General features: G+C 40.8%; 1 protein-coding gene and 1 long non-coding RNA gene across 3 annotated transcripts in view; one reads left to right on the top strand and one right to left on the bottom strand.

The window, feature by feature from the left end:
- Positions 1 to 13,204, bottom strand: part of slc35f3b (solute carrier family 35 member F3b) — a 51,363-nt gene that overhangs the window by 22,284 nt on the left and 15,875 nt on the right. Inside the window, exon 1 of one of the 2 annotated variants that reach the window (XM_026190034.2) lies at positions 1,101 to 1,234. The exons of the other annotated variant lie outside the window; for it this stretch is intronic. Within the exon in view, the coding sequence (XP_026045819.1) occupies positions 1,101 to 1,176 (76 nt within the window). The 5' untranslated portion in view covers positions 1,177 to 1,234. Of the gene's footprint in view, positions 1 to 1,100; positions 1,235 to 13,204 lie in introns of those variants that run through there. 2 annotated transcript variants of the gene reach the window in all.
- On the top strand, positions 1,411 to 3,208 carry LOC145419619 (uncharacterized). Its single transcript, XR_013900921.1, has 2 exons — positions 1,411 to 1,628; positions 2,392 to 3,208. It is a non-coding gene; the product is annotated as an uncharacterized LOC145419619 (long non-coding RNA).

The following is a 13,204-nucleotide window of genomic DNA, read 5'->3' as shown; positions in this document are numbered from 1 at the left end:
AAACCCGTCATGGTCACGCAATGAGTTTGTCTATAAAAGCTCTGAGGTTCTAGTTTCATGTTGTGAGTTTGTCATAATGAGGCTCTATGAAACTCACCAAAATAATTGCAGTTATTTCTCTATTTGATCCAGCTGAAAGGTGAACATCTTTTCTGCAAAAACACTGATGTTCAGTAGTCTCGAGTAATAGATGGGGGGGGGGAGCATAACATCAGCTCTTTGCACAAGAATCAGGCAGAGGAGAACATCATAGGAGGGATACTGTACAGGCATCAAAGGGACTATCACACTATACTCTTTCAAGAAGGTGTTGAGAATGCTGCAGCAGACACACACACACACACAAGACACACACAAGAACTCCGAGAGGTGTTGTCTCTTAATGATGTCAGCAGGAAATGCCAGCGCTCCTGCAGATCAGAGGGATTTTCAGACGAGACAGGGGAGACCCAGTGAGACCCAACATCAAGCTATGAGGAAGACTGAAGGACACTACCACGGAGCGTTTAATGGGACCACCGATAACACGCTTGCTGCTGGGTTCATGTCCCGGCTGCCCTGGCATTATCCGCTGGCATTTTAAGCAGAGACTCCTGCAGCCTGTGATGATGGGTACACGGGGGAGAGTGCGAGGGGAATCCCTGCTGCAATAACAACTTAAGACCCTCCCCAAGGACCAGTACATTTTTGGCACAGCCTTCGCGAGTCGCGCTCATTCCCAAAAATCAGTGCGTCAATAACGCAATCATTTAAACGCAACGGAACAAATTTGTCATCGTTGTCGTATAACGAGAGAAATAAAACAGCCTAACATCCAAGTGAAGCATCTGACATCACTCATGTAAAGAAAATGGATCTTGAGCCTTGATGTCAAAACCCACAAATATTGCATCATTGATTTGAAGTTGAGCGCTTGACTGATTCCCGTCGCTTCGTGTTGCTCACAGTGAGATTTTCTAAAGTTGATCCTTGTCTTAAAAAACAAAAACAAAAAACGATTCGTGAACAGAAATATTTGAGCTGAGCTCCGGTCTCTGTCAGAGGCACACCGGCAGCCCCCAGTTTGCGGGGGTACAGGCGGTCTCAACGGAACTCCCTACCTTCCACTTTGGTGAGGGTGAGCACCGGACTGTTGCAGGCGGACAGCGGGGCAACCCTTGCAGAGTGTTTCTTCATGATGATGAGCTCGGATGGGCAGAGCTCCGAACCGCTTCGACTACATCCCTGAGGCTGATTTGGTGCAGACACCAGACCTCTTGATGGGACCCTTGATGTTTCTAGAGCCGGTGTCCTGCTGTCTGTCCCCTCACATCCATCCAACCTCCTGTTTTTAATTTTTCTCTCTCTCCCTCTTCCCTCTCTCCCTCTCTCTCTCTACCTCTGTCGGATCCCCCCACCCCCTTCCTCCACTTCCCTCCCCAGATCTGCTGTATCCAGTGCGTCCTGGTCGGTCTCTCCTTCACGTACAGTTTGGAGATTGCTGCAATTCGCCAACGTCACGCAGTAATCCGCTTCATAACCACGTCCCACCGCCCATCCACCCACCACCCTTCGTCGTGAAACTCTGCTTTCCTCCCACACTCCCAGCAGCCGCGATCCCTCCGGGACAAAGCAAAGTCTGCATGGGAGTGAGTAGACGCAGTCGCTGACCCGGAGATGTGCGTTAAAACTCTGGGCTATAAATGGCCTGTGAGACAGATATGATGGGACCAGTACAGTTTAAGTGGGAGGCTGGTGTGGGTGTGTTTAGTCTATAAAAACTGCAATTATAGCTCATGATTATAATTAAATAATATGATGTCTTTTCCCCTCTTGATGAAGTAAAATCCTCACAATTAAAGCTTAATGAAGCTTCCAGTATCTCTGTAATACAGCTTGCTGATGGGCTTTTAACACGGTGGTTTTACAAGCTCATGATTTTTATTTGTGATTTAGTTGTGAATTGCCTTTAAGGTTATGTAATCTCAAAATTGCACAGGGAATTGCATGTTTTTGCATTTACTGCAAACTTCTTAGGAGGAATGCACCCACCCAGTCTTTTCTTTTCTAGTTTCCCATCTCCCAACCATTCAGATACTGATGAGCTTATTGTGGATTGGTGTTGTCAGGGCTAATAATTAATAAGTTGCACTGATACCAAGCTGACATATCAGCGTCTACCTAAGAAAACTAAGAACACTGTGATACCTACGTATATGCACATGGTCTGCACCTGTTATTACATAGCCATGAATAAATTGCATATTATATTGTAGCATATCATTACCATATTAGCAGATAGGTGTACAAATAAACTGAGTGGCCTAAGTTGTTCTCCCAATACTTCTTCTCTGTGCTTGTCACATCTATGATTTGATAAAGATGTCACCGTTTGCATTCTTCTGATAACAGAAATGAGCCAAGGATATCTGGATTCTTCTTCAGGTGAACGAACGAGAGGCGCTGAAACCATTTCCAGTTCCTTGGACTCTTGTCTTTTTGATCTATCAACGACAAAACTTGGCTCTAAAGCCTGGAGTGACAATTCAGACTTGTGTGTGTTTCATAACTCTCTTAAACTGAAAGCTGTCCTTAAACTGCTGCTGTTGCAGCAGCTGGTCAGCTGAAATTGTGCCCCGGTGTATCTGTGTCATGTCATTCCATGTTTTGCTTGTGTTTTATTCCTGAGCAACCATTGGTGGATACGTCAGAGAAGAGCTGTCAGCGATTCAAATTATCCAGCTCCATACTTATCAGAGAGTGCCTCTGATCCCTGTCACTATCAGAGTTAATGTCTTTGTAGACATACAAGTGTGTGTCTGCAGAGGCTCTTCATATGTAAGTGTGATCCAGCTAAAGGAAACTGTGCTGAATAATTCACTTTTTAGATCCACAGTCAAGCAACAATCCCTTGACCGTGGCTAAATAGGACAGGGAGCTCTAAAAACACTCTGCCCAGACGCATTCTGGCATCCCTCAGCAACCACTGGAAATGCTGCACTGGATCTACTGGATCCTTTACTATTTTCCACTGCTACACATACTTCCTGTGTTTGGGTTTGAAAAAGGGAAATGTCAGGGAGAGCGGATGAGGGCCAATGGATGAAGTGCAAGAGCTCACTGTGAATGAACTAAAAGAGCAGAACAGGATGCTTGATGGATAAACATTATAAACATGTCACCTGTGAATTATATTATTGTGTGTCACAGTAAAAATTTCCACAGCGTGTATGTGTGTGTATGTGTGTTTGTAGTGTGTGTGTTTAAGGCTCTGCAGCTGCCAGATGTCTTTGTGAGCTGATGTTTTCAGCTCTTGGTGCCTTTGTGTGTTAAAGACATGACGATTCAGAGACTGTATACATGTTATTACCAATAGGAAAGACAGGGAGGTGGAAACAGGTGGAGTGGGTGAGATCATTAACAGATCCCAGTCAGTGACTCACAGACTTTTATCTGCAAACACGGAGGAGGATCAAACCAGTCCATGCTCTGAGACACCACATGACAACTCCCTCTCTCTAACAAACAATCTACAGCAATCAGTGTGCATGAGCTGTAACGGCACATAAAAAGCCAAATCCTTTGAGGTCCTGTCCCTGCACCAACTCAGCCGTATGGATCCTCCTTTTTATCCCTAAAAGAAGCAGATCCGCAAAGAGAGGCGATTATTCTTCCATGTACACAGGAATGTTCTAGTGTGCTCCAAAGAGCGGCTTGTACTTTTCTTCCTTTTGTTTATTCATGCTGAATAATGGGGGAAGCTACAGTAGCCATTTTCCAGCTCAAACAACACAGTTTAGCAGCACTGTGTGTTGAAAGATCAGGGAAATATTTGGTCTAAAACAACATTAACACATACAGTAGTGTGCAGAAATCTTGAGCCTGCACTCATTTTTGTATATTTTGCTAAGAAATTGGGAAATACATGTAGCAAATTATTGAAACATAGTAGACAGTCACTGTTGTACCTCTCTCCTGAACTCCTCCATACTTATTGACAATCATTTAAAATTTGGATATATCACAGATTTTACATCTAGCTCTTGCGTAATTTGGCATAACTCAGAATTTTCTCCCTCTTCTCTCACATCCTGTGTCAGGTATTCATGGGACTTTTTCCTGTTTCTTTTTTTCTTTGTTACTTTCAGATACTGCTCACTTAGGCCTGCCACTCCTTTTTTATCTTTCAGTTATCTGATGATTTTTTATGTTTTTGAAGGTCACACAGTGCACCATGCGAAGATATGCCAATTTTTAACTATTAGCTCTTCGGGAATCAATTGTTGGTGCAAAAATACTATTTTATGCCAGTTAAACTGTGCTATCTTTTAGCATTTTCTGTAGATTCAACTAAAGACATTGGAACAAACTGAGTGTTTTTGCAACAGGCTGCTTGTAACAAAGTGACTAATCAAAATTGGTTCTTTATTAAATTCCCTGTTATATATATGCACAACACCAGATCTTCCCTTGAGTTATGTTCCTTTTCATCCATCCTGCAGTCAATTTAGAATCAGCTATTAAACTAAGTTCATGCATTTCTTTGGACTGTGGGGTGAAGCTGGAGTATTTGGAAAGAACCCGCACAGACACAGGGAGAAGATGCAAACGCATGAGTTTCTTCCTGTGAGGCAACAGTGCTAACCACCAAGCTACTGTGTGCCCTCTGAAAATAGTCAGGTACAGGAGCCAGGACGGAATATGAGTGAAAAAAACAGCATGTCCAAAGAAAAACTTCCAAATGCTTCTAGAAAGTCTGGGGGGTTATCACTTTATAAAATTACACAAAAAAAAGTCACCATTTGGAAGAAAAATATAAAGAAATGAGATACTGCATTCCCCCAAAAATGTGGTGGCCTTGGGGAAAACATCTACAGCTATGCAAGGAAGACACAGAAATCCAGCTAGAAGTTTTCTTTGTAGCCAGCAAAAATCATAACAGGAAAGTAGTTTGAAGCAGAATCTCTGGGGAACAAACTGACCTACCTTCATAACCAAAGGGCAGTTTTTGCTTTGGATTAAGATGAAACAAGAAGCAAATCTTTTGATTAACTCCCTACTTGATATAACATGTATTCACTCCTTTTACAGTTTCCAGACTGTGTAAACTTGGAGCTGGATGGGAAGGAGTAAAATGAGGTGGTGTGGAAATCTATTTCACTGATAATGCATTCAAGTATTACAGCTGCAAGTTGGACTTGATATTGGAAGATGATTGACTCGGACTGCTAAAAGGTGTCCAAGAGTAAAAGTTTCAATGATTTCTTGTCTGACCTAAATAAAGTAACAGTGGCAGTACGAGTAAAAGTGCCCAGATTAATTTGTGCACAGCTGTTTTTTTTCTTACAGACAGTCCAAGCTGTTGTAGTGCATCTTTGCCAGACACTGCCAGATTTGTTAACGGCATTTCCTTATCCAATGACACTGCAAATCCTGATTCAAAACAAATCAATTCCTTGTCTTCACATCACGAAAGCCTCAGTTTGCTGAAATAAGGGAATATTGGAGGCGCCCAGTCACCTCCTAAAGGACGTGAAGCAGTTCATTATGTAATTTTATTAAACACATGACCCAGGAGCCAGAACTAGCCTGTCAATTTATTTTGGTCAGTTTTACAATCTTCCTACTGACAAAGAGCCACAGCCTGGTACACTACAGTAAAGTAAAAAAGTAACAGATAAACCATCAAGTAACAGAAACCATTTTCTTACCATTCACCATGGGAAATGTCATTTTTTTTGTGACCTTAGTAGCTCAAAATAAAAATGAGAAAGGACATTTCCTGTGAATTAACAGAAAACTTTTTTCATTACAGGACAAAGTACTGAAAATAAAAACTGAATGAGCTGCCAGTATTGTAATTTTGCACTTTTATTTCTTGACATTTAAGCCAAAAGAGCTGCGCTGACATGTTTCTTTGTTTTAGTACAGCAGCATTTCCTAATAATGTAGAAAAGCTGAGACGTGCTTTTGAAATTGCACTTGTTTTCCTAAATATATATCAAGGATTAGTCATGTTGTTAAATGTCTTTACAACAAAAGTAAAGGAAAAAGGTGGAAAATGTTGCAAGTTAAACTTGCTGTGTTTGATGCCGTCACAGGGATGGTTCATGATTCAGCAGTAAACTGGATAATTTCCAGAGGTTCACTTTTTTGCAAACTTTTTCCACTTCATTAAAATGATCGAGCACAATCACAGTACACCCAAAGATAATGGGGTATAGACACACACATACAAAACAAACAAAAATAGGACAATTAAATTTAATGTTGCCATAAATATTAATGACTCATTATTATTGATGTAAAGTACTGGCTGTGTTTTCGTTCTTTGTTTCCTTTTTTAAAAAAATCTTCCCATTTCTGTCTCCCAGGGGACTTCTGACTCCTGATTATCAGAGAAGAATACGGGGCAAAGCAGCAAACATAGAGGCTGGGACTTCATTACAAACCTGAAAGAGCATGTCTTGCTATGCAATAATACCTCCCAGGGTGTGGAAACAGAAGATGAGGTTGTGGCATAGAGTCCTAAATAACAGCTTGTTCCCAGCACCGGAAAGGTCAAGTCAAATTAACTTTCCCTCTTCTGAGGTCCTTTACATCTTCAGAGAAAGACACAGCTCATCTCTAAAGGCAAGTGGCTGTCGAGGTACCGCAAACAGTGGCAATTCACAGGATTAATGGCCTTAGTGGGGTCCTCTGAGAATTAGAAAACCACTGCCAAAACCACTTTCCCTGTTTTTGTGACACTGCAGAGCTACTTGGCAGCACAGGCTCGCGCTGGTCTTTCACATAATCTCAGATACACCCTTGGGACTATAAATCTCTGCTGCCATAGTGTAACTGATAACACAGCTGCAGGGACATTTTTGTTAAAATACAGACTGAAAGTCATTGAAAATATGTGTTTACACAACACATAAATTCAAAATGATTTTTAATGGATTTTGCAAATCCCTTGTTGCCTCGGTGCATTGCAGTCTTATTGCTTTTCTTTCTCTATGCAGGACAAAAGCGCCATAAATATTTCATGATAGAATAAACAATAATATTCTGATCCAGCGCTTCCACATAATTAAGCATCTGTGGTGTTGCCATCCACAGTGTCTGGCACTCCCCACAGTAGCAATGTGTGTGCAGTCTGAGAGTATGCAAACACAACATCTTTCTTCAGTGGACTTGTTCAGTTTTTGGCTGGCAGGATGATTTGTTTTACTGAAGTTATGGAAAAATAATCATAGAGTTTGATAAAAATGGATAGAACTAATAACCCATATTCTCACATGTGACCTTGATTATCCTATTATCCTGATAGCAGGTTAGTTCTTTATCTATTTATGATTACATCAAAGCTGCCAAATTACATAAAAATTCAAATATATTTACTTTATTCATTTAATTTCTCAGCAGCTTATTAGTGCCCAATAACATTTGCAAACCAAAATTAACAGTCTGACTAGCACTTTGCAAAGGTTGTAAACAGGTGAAAGAGATTATGACCTCCAACCACTCAAAACACTGTCGGAAGACAGAGAGCCAGACGGGGAGGCACTTTAAAATGTGGGACTACCTCTTAATTACAACCACAGCTAATAAAGTCCGTCCGCATCTCTTAAATGCCGTCAAGTTGTACCACCCAGTGATAGCACTTGTAATCACACTCTGTCCCGGTGGCCCACGCTTAATCAGGAAGAGTGAGTCTCCTTTAAATTTACATCCCACCAGAGGAATCAGCTCCTGCCAGCACATTTCTCCTTCCTAATTAAGGATGTTTCAAGTCCACCACATGTTAAGTGTAAAAGTCTTATTTGTGGTGCAGCTGTGCACGAACACCAAAAGGTTTTATAATCCTGTAAACAGCCCAGCACACTGGGCAGTGGTGAAACACGAAGGATTTGGGCCACTACTACATGTTTATGCCAGTTAGGAAAATTGAAACTGATGCTAAGGCAGGTATGTTGAAGGTTACTTGTAAATGTAACTTGACTCTTATCCTTATTAATACATAATTGGTCTTGCCTTGTCTTAAAGACCTCATAGTACTATTTCATTTCAGTAGAGCACTCCACTCTCAGACTGCGGGCTTACTTGTGGTTCCTACAGTATTTAACAGTGAAATGGAGGCAGAGCCTTCAGCTTCAGGCCCCTCGTCTGTGGAAACACCTCCTCCTTTGGATTCAGGAGACAGACATCATCTCTAAAGTTTGGGATTAAAACTTTCCTTTTTGTTAAAGCTTAGGGCTGGGTCAGGTGTCCCTGAATCTTCCCTTAGTTATGCTGAAATAGGTCTAGACTGCTGAGGGCACTGAGCCATTGACCCTCCATGCCTTTTTCACTACTTTGCATTTAAGCATTAGTTATTGCTCATGTCTGGCTCTCCTCCACACACTGTCTCCCTCGCCTCATGCCCAACCAGTCAAAGGAAATGGCCCCTCCCTGAGCCTGGTTCTGCTGGAGGTTTCTTCCTTTCAAAATGGAGTTTTTCCTTCCCACTGTTGCCAAGTGATTGCTAACAGGGGGTCATGTTATTTTTGGGGGTTTTCTCTCATAATTTTGTAGATTCTTTATCTTACGATATAAAGCCTTCAGGCAACTGCTGGTGTGATTTGACATTATTAAAAACAAAATTTAATTGAACTGAACTGAATTGAATTTATATTGTTTCACCTACATAACGACCCATCTGTTATTTACACATATAATAAATGTGACAGACAGTGACAGAAATAAAACAAGCATTCATCTTTTTATGGCAAACATCAGTGAAATCAAGAACAGGATATAAGAGATGCAGTAGGCATCGTAATGTTGGTTCAGCTTCAATTTCTGCTTCAGGTGTGTAGCCACTAAGCAGGATGTAAAGAAGGCATTTTTGAGGGTTGAGCTTAATATTATTAATGAGATCACTGTTATTATTCTCATTTACAGAAATATTGTGCACCTGTTTTAATGGCTTTCAGCATCCGGTTCTATCGTCCTAGTCTCTAACTGCCATCTTCATCACATTTCTTAACAAAGCTACTGATGAAAAGAACAGGTTCGGTTTGAGGTTACCTCACCACTGCGCGAGCTCTGGTTTCATCATTTGCATGATTGTATTTGCTTCCTCTGCTCGAGGAAGTTATTTAACCATGACACACTACATGAGCAGAGACTTTAATCCTTGTACCACGCTTACCGGTTAGAGTGAGAAGTTTCCCTTAGGAGATGGTTTATGTCTGCTGAGAAAGATATTTTACCTCCACTAAATGGCACTGGCTCCCTCTGTTGTCAGGTTACAGTATGATTAATTCCTCTCTAAGCCTTACTGGGTAGCTTAGCTGGGGAAAAAGTAAACTTTGGGACATGTTAAACTGATTTTCAGTTTAAACCCGTCCGGTGTTTAATTGGGGGGAAAAAAGAGAAAAAACAGAAAAAAAATTTTTTTTAATGCATTTTCCGAGCTGTCACCAGCTATTTTTGCCGAAGCTGCTCTTCTTTTGACTGCACTTATCCCGCAGTGCTTGAAATTATTCAGATTGCTCTAAATTGCTGTAATTACGGGGCAGCATTTCCAAAAGCATCTCGTTGCCACTTGCATTCATATCAGGCTGTTACCCAAACCAGAAACGTGTGGGCATGAAATTCTAAAACATTATTATACATGAGCCTTTATTAAGCATAAAACTGTTAAAAAATTGAATATTATATCAAGGCGATGAGCTCTTACGCCAAAGCTAAGTCTCTAAATGCATGCACCAAATAGCATATTTTGTATATAATGCCGCCATGTAGTATTTTTAAATTCCCGTTTTAATGTATAAATCATAAATGAACTGAAAATATTGAGACTAGCCTGCTGATAACAGTTGTTTAGACGCTCAGTAACATCCTCACGTTGCAAAGTGCTCCTCGCGCCTGCAGGGGGCACTGTGACCACGTCTACTCGCTGATACATAAATGACACTTGCTCAAACTGTGGATGAAAAATGACCAAGAAATCCAAATAGAGCCCAGCAGTGGAGAAGAAAAAAAAGTGGAATAGCAGTAATGAAAGGTGATGAACTGACCCACATACACAAGAAACAGCAGACAGAGACACACACACATATAACCTGTACACTTCACTTGTGTAAGAACCAATAAACACCTTTAGCACATGGTGAAGAAAAGACAAGATCCTAAATTAATACACACACGCACACACAGGTAAAAATAGTAACAAAAGCCATGTCAGCTCTTTGTACTCACTTTCTTGTCCTTTCTGGGGACACGGTTAAAGCTCTGTCATGCTGTGAGGGAATCACTCCAATTTTGTATTTGAGGGTTTGTGTTTCTTTCTCTTTTCCACCAGACATTGAGGTGAGGTGACATAAGGGCTACAGAGACTCCAGATCGACACAATAAAACAGAGGCAGATGAATTTTAATGAGTTTCTATAAATGGAAAACAGTTATATACATATAATAAACGATAACCTTACAGCTTTCAGTACCAAAAAAGAACATAACGTTAGATTTTACTCTATTGGCAGCCTAATGTGGTATTAGCAAAATGAATTTAAAAGGTCAAACAGCTTAATTGAAACAGCTTGACACAGTAGATGTTAATCAAATGTTGCACATATGGTTGCAGCACAGTCTGGCACAGAGAAAAAAGCAATATCACACTGCAGCTCCAGAGACAATTCATGTTTGTATTCACCTTTTCATGGGTTTGCTTATTAAAAAAAATATAATCGCTATCATATCCCTAACTCAAAAACTGCATAACAGGGTAATAAAGAAATAACAAGTACATTATGGATATATAAGATATAACTGTCACACCCTGGATATGTGAGGAATCTTCATGTATCAGCAGCTTTCATGCACAGGCACACTGAAAGTTATTTTACACCAAGTTGCAGTTGAATAAAAGATTCATTATAACATGAATAGAGTTTGGCAAGTCGATTTTCAAAATAAGTCTTCGCTGACTGTCTTTTATCCCCAGAACTTTTGATATAGTTTTATTGATCCCTCAAGCATAAAGCATAAGCATTTTACCCTCTCTCTCTAATTTGACATGCAGCACTGAAAAACTGGGAAACCACAGTCGATTCAAAGGGTTGCAGAAGGCGTGAGGAGTTATTTATGTCTCCTCGACACTTATAGGCAGGTGATCAAACCCCAAACATGCAAATTAGAAAACACCCTGGCTCGCTGCCAGTCATATCCTGCACATCGGCTTTAAATGACACTGACAATCAGCGGCTAAGCCTAGGATCCTGCATATGAAATGGAGAACCTGTTGAAAACTTTCACTCGGTGCTCCGACAGAAACAGCCTTTAACATGAGACCTTAGATGAGGGATTCAACTAATCTTCATCTTTGTTCCAAATGGCGCGATGGAGACTCCCGACAGCTGTGCGCGCATTCTCGGCACAAAATGAGAATAATAGTGAAACAATACACCTGAGACTCTACACCTCAATTACACCCAGATTTGGTGATTTTCTTGAACGTAATTGAGCCTGACAGACTCACAAAAACTGGGCATAGGGCTCTATCGTCTGTGGTTAATAATGCAAAGACGGGGAACAGGCTCAAACAACAGAAAGCAGCAGTTAAAAACAGTTGTCAGTTGCAGCAGCGACAATATAATAGCCTTTCCCAGGGAGGGAAAAGTGTTTTCTTGTTAGAGACCAAACGAAAAAAAGAGATTTATTATTTAGCTTCTGATCTGTTAGTCTTTGTCTTTGAAGTGTTGATTAGTTGCCGGGTCCAGCTAGATCGCTTTCACCACTGATCAAACTGGTTTTCTGAACACTAGTAAAACCTATCATCCCATCCACTACAGCAGAAGGTGTTTGGAGAGCCTTCAAAAGACCAGCAGGTGTGCGTGCTGTCATCAGTGTAATATTCACACTCTTTTTCTCCTCCAGCTCCCCTTTTTCACTCCAACCTCAAACACCGAGAACAGCCAGTCAGTGAGTGAGCAGTCAGTGCTGGACAAAAATAGAGCTTGATGCCTTTGTGTTCCCATAGCTGTAAAATGCACAGCTTTGTGTGCGTGTTATAGCATTTATGGAGGAGCTGCTTTCTTCATCAGCTGCTGATGGAGTTTCCTAAATGAGGCAATTCATCCTTCAATTGAAAGTAGATCTTATTACAGGGTAGTCTCCTCATTATAAGCGTAGCATAAGAAAGATATGCGAAAAATATCATGTTTCATTCTTTGCAGTAATTACCCTGGATTCAAGGGTGGAAAGGAAAGAGAGGTGCGCTGCATTTCAGGGCTTATCTGATTTTCAGACCATTTACGCCATTTAGCCAGGATATATAATGATCATATTCAAGCTGGGGAAATGTAAAACTCTTATTTAAAAATAGCAGACAACTCAGTAAACTCAATAGCCTGTCATAAACACTATGCTCCTCACTAATTCAATGCACAAATCATTAAACTGATATAATCTAAAGTTCTCTAAGAAAATGGGAAATAGGTGCAGCATTTTGCTGGAACCTATATGGAAATACAGAATATAAATAAGGCAAAAACACTGAATCTCTTAGCCAAGCTTTCTTGTAGTTTCTTTGAGTAGTCTTCAGGAATAGTTCTCCGGGCTGCTTGAAGGACATTCAAAGCTCTTCTTCGGATGTTGTCTGCCTTTTCTTCCTTTCTCTGTCAAAATGATGGCACACTGATTTAATACTGTTGCACTCCAGGCTCTGGGGAGGCCAGTCCATCACTAATATTGCTACACTGTGGGGGTTTTCCCCCCAGGTATGTTTTTACTGCATTGGCAGTATGTTAGGGATCATTGCCATGCTGAAAATTTAAGCTGTTGCCCATTAAATGCTTTCGAGGTGGTGTTCCATTTAGTGTTGTGGAAAAATCTACCATACATACTAACAAATATTTGAGCCAGAAATTTCATATTGGTATTCATCACTCCACAAGACTGTTATTTCCATCCAGTTCTTGTGGAATTTGCAATACCTCGCCCTTTTCTCTCTGATTTCCTTCCTTAAGAACGACTCAAGACCATTTCTGATAAAGCTTCAGCAAACAGTAGATGGATCAACTGAATGGCAGATCCCTGGAGGTGTTCCGCGTATTTCTCGAGTTCATTTTAGATACTGTTCATCTGCAATTTCTCCTTTGTCCACATGGCACGCCAATATATGAAGCTTTTCGCTAATATCATTCTTTAGGACTCTCCTTCATGCCCGTTAAACTGTCTTATCTTTGTCATTTTTC

The sequence above is a fragment of the Astatotilapia calliptera genome, chromosome 13 (genome assembly GCF_964374335.1).
Source record: "Astatotilapia calliptera chromosome 13, fAstCal68.1, whole genome shotgun sequence".
Classification (NCBI taxonomy): Eukaryota; Metazoa; Chordata; class Actinopteri; order Cichliformes; family Cichlidae; genus Astatotilapia; species Astatotilapia calliptera.
The sequence above is the reverse complement of the archived record's forward strand: the minus strand, read 5'-3'. Positions and strand labels throughout refer to the sequence as shown.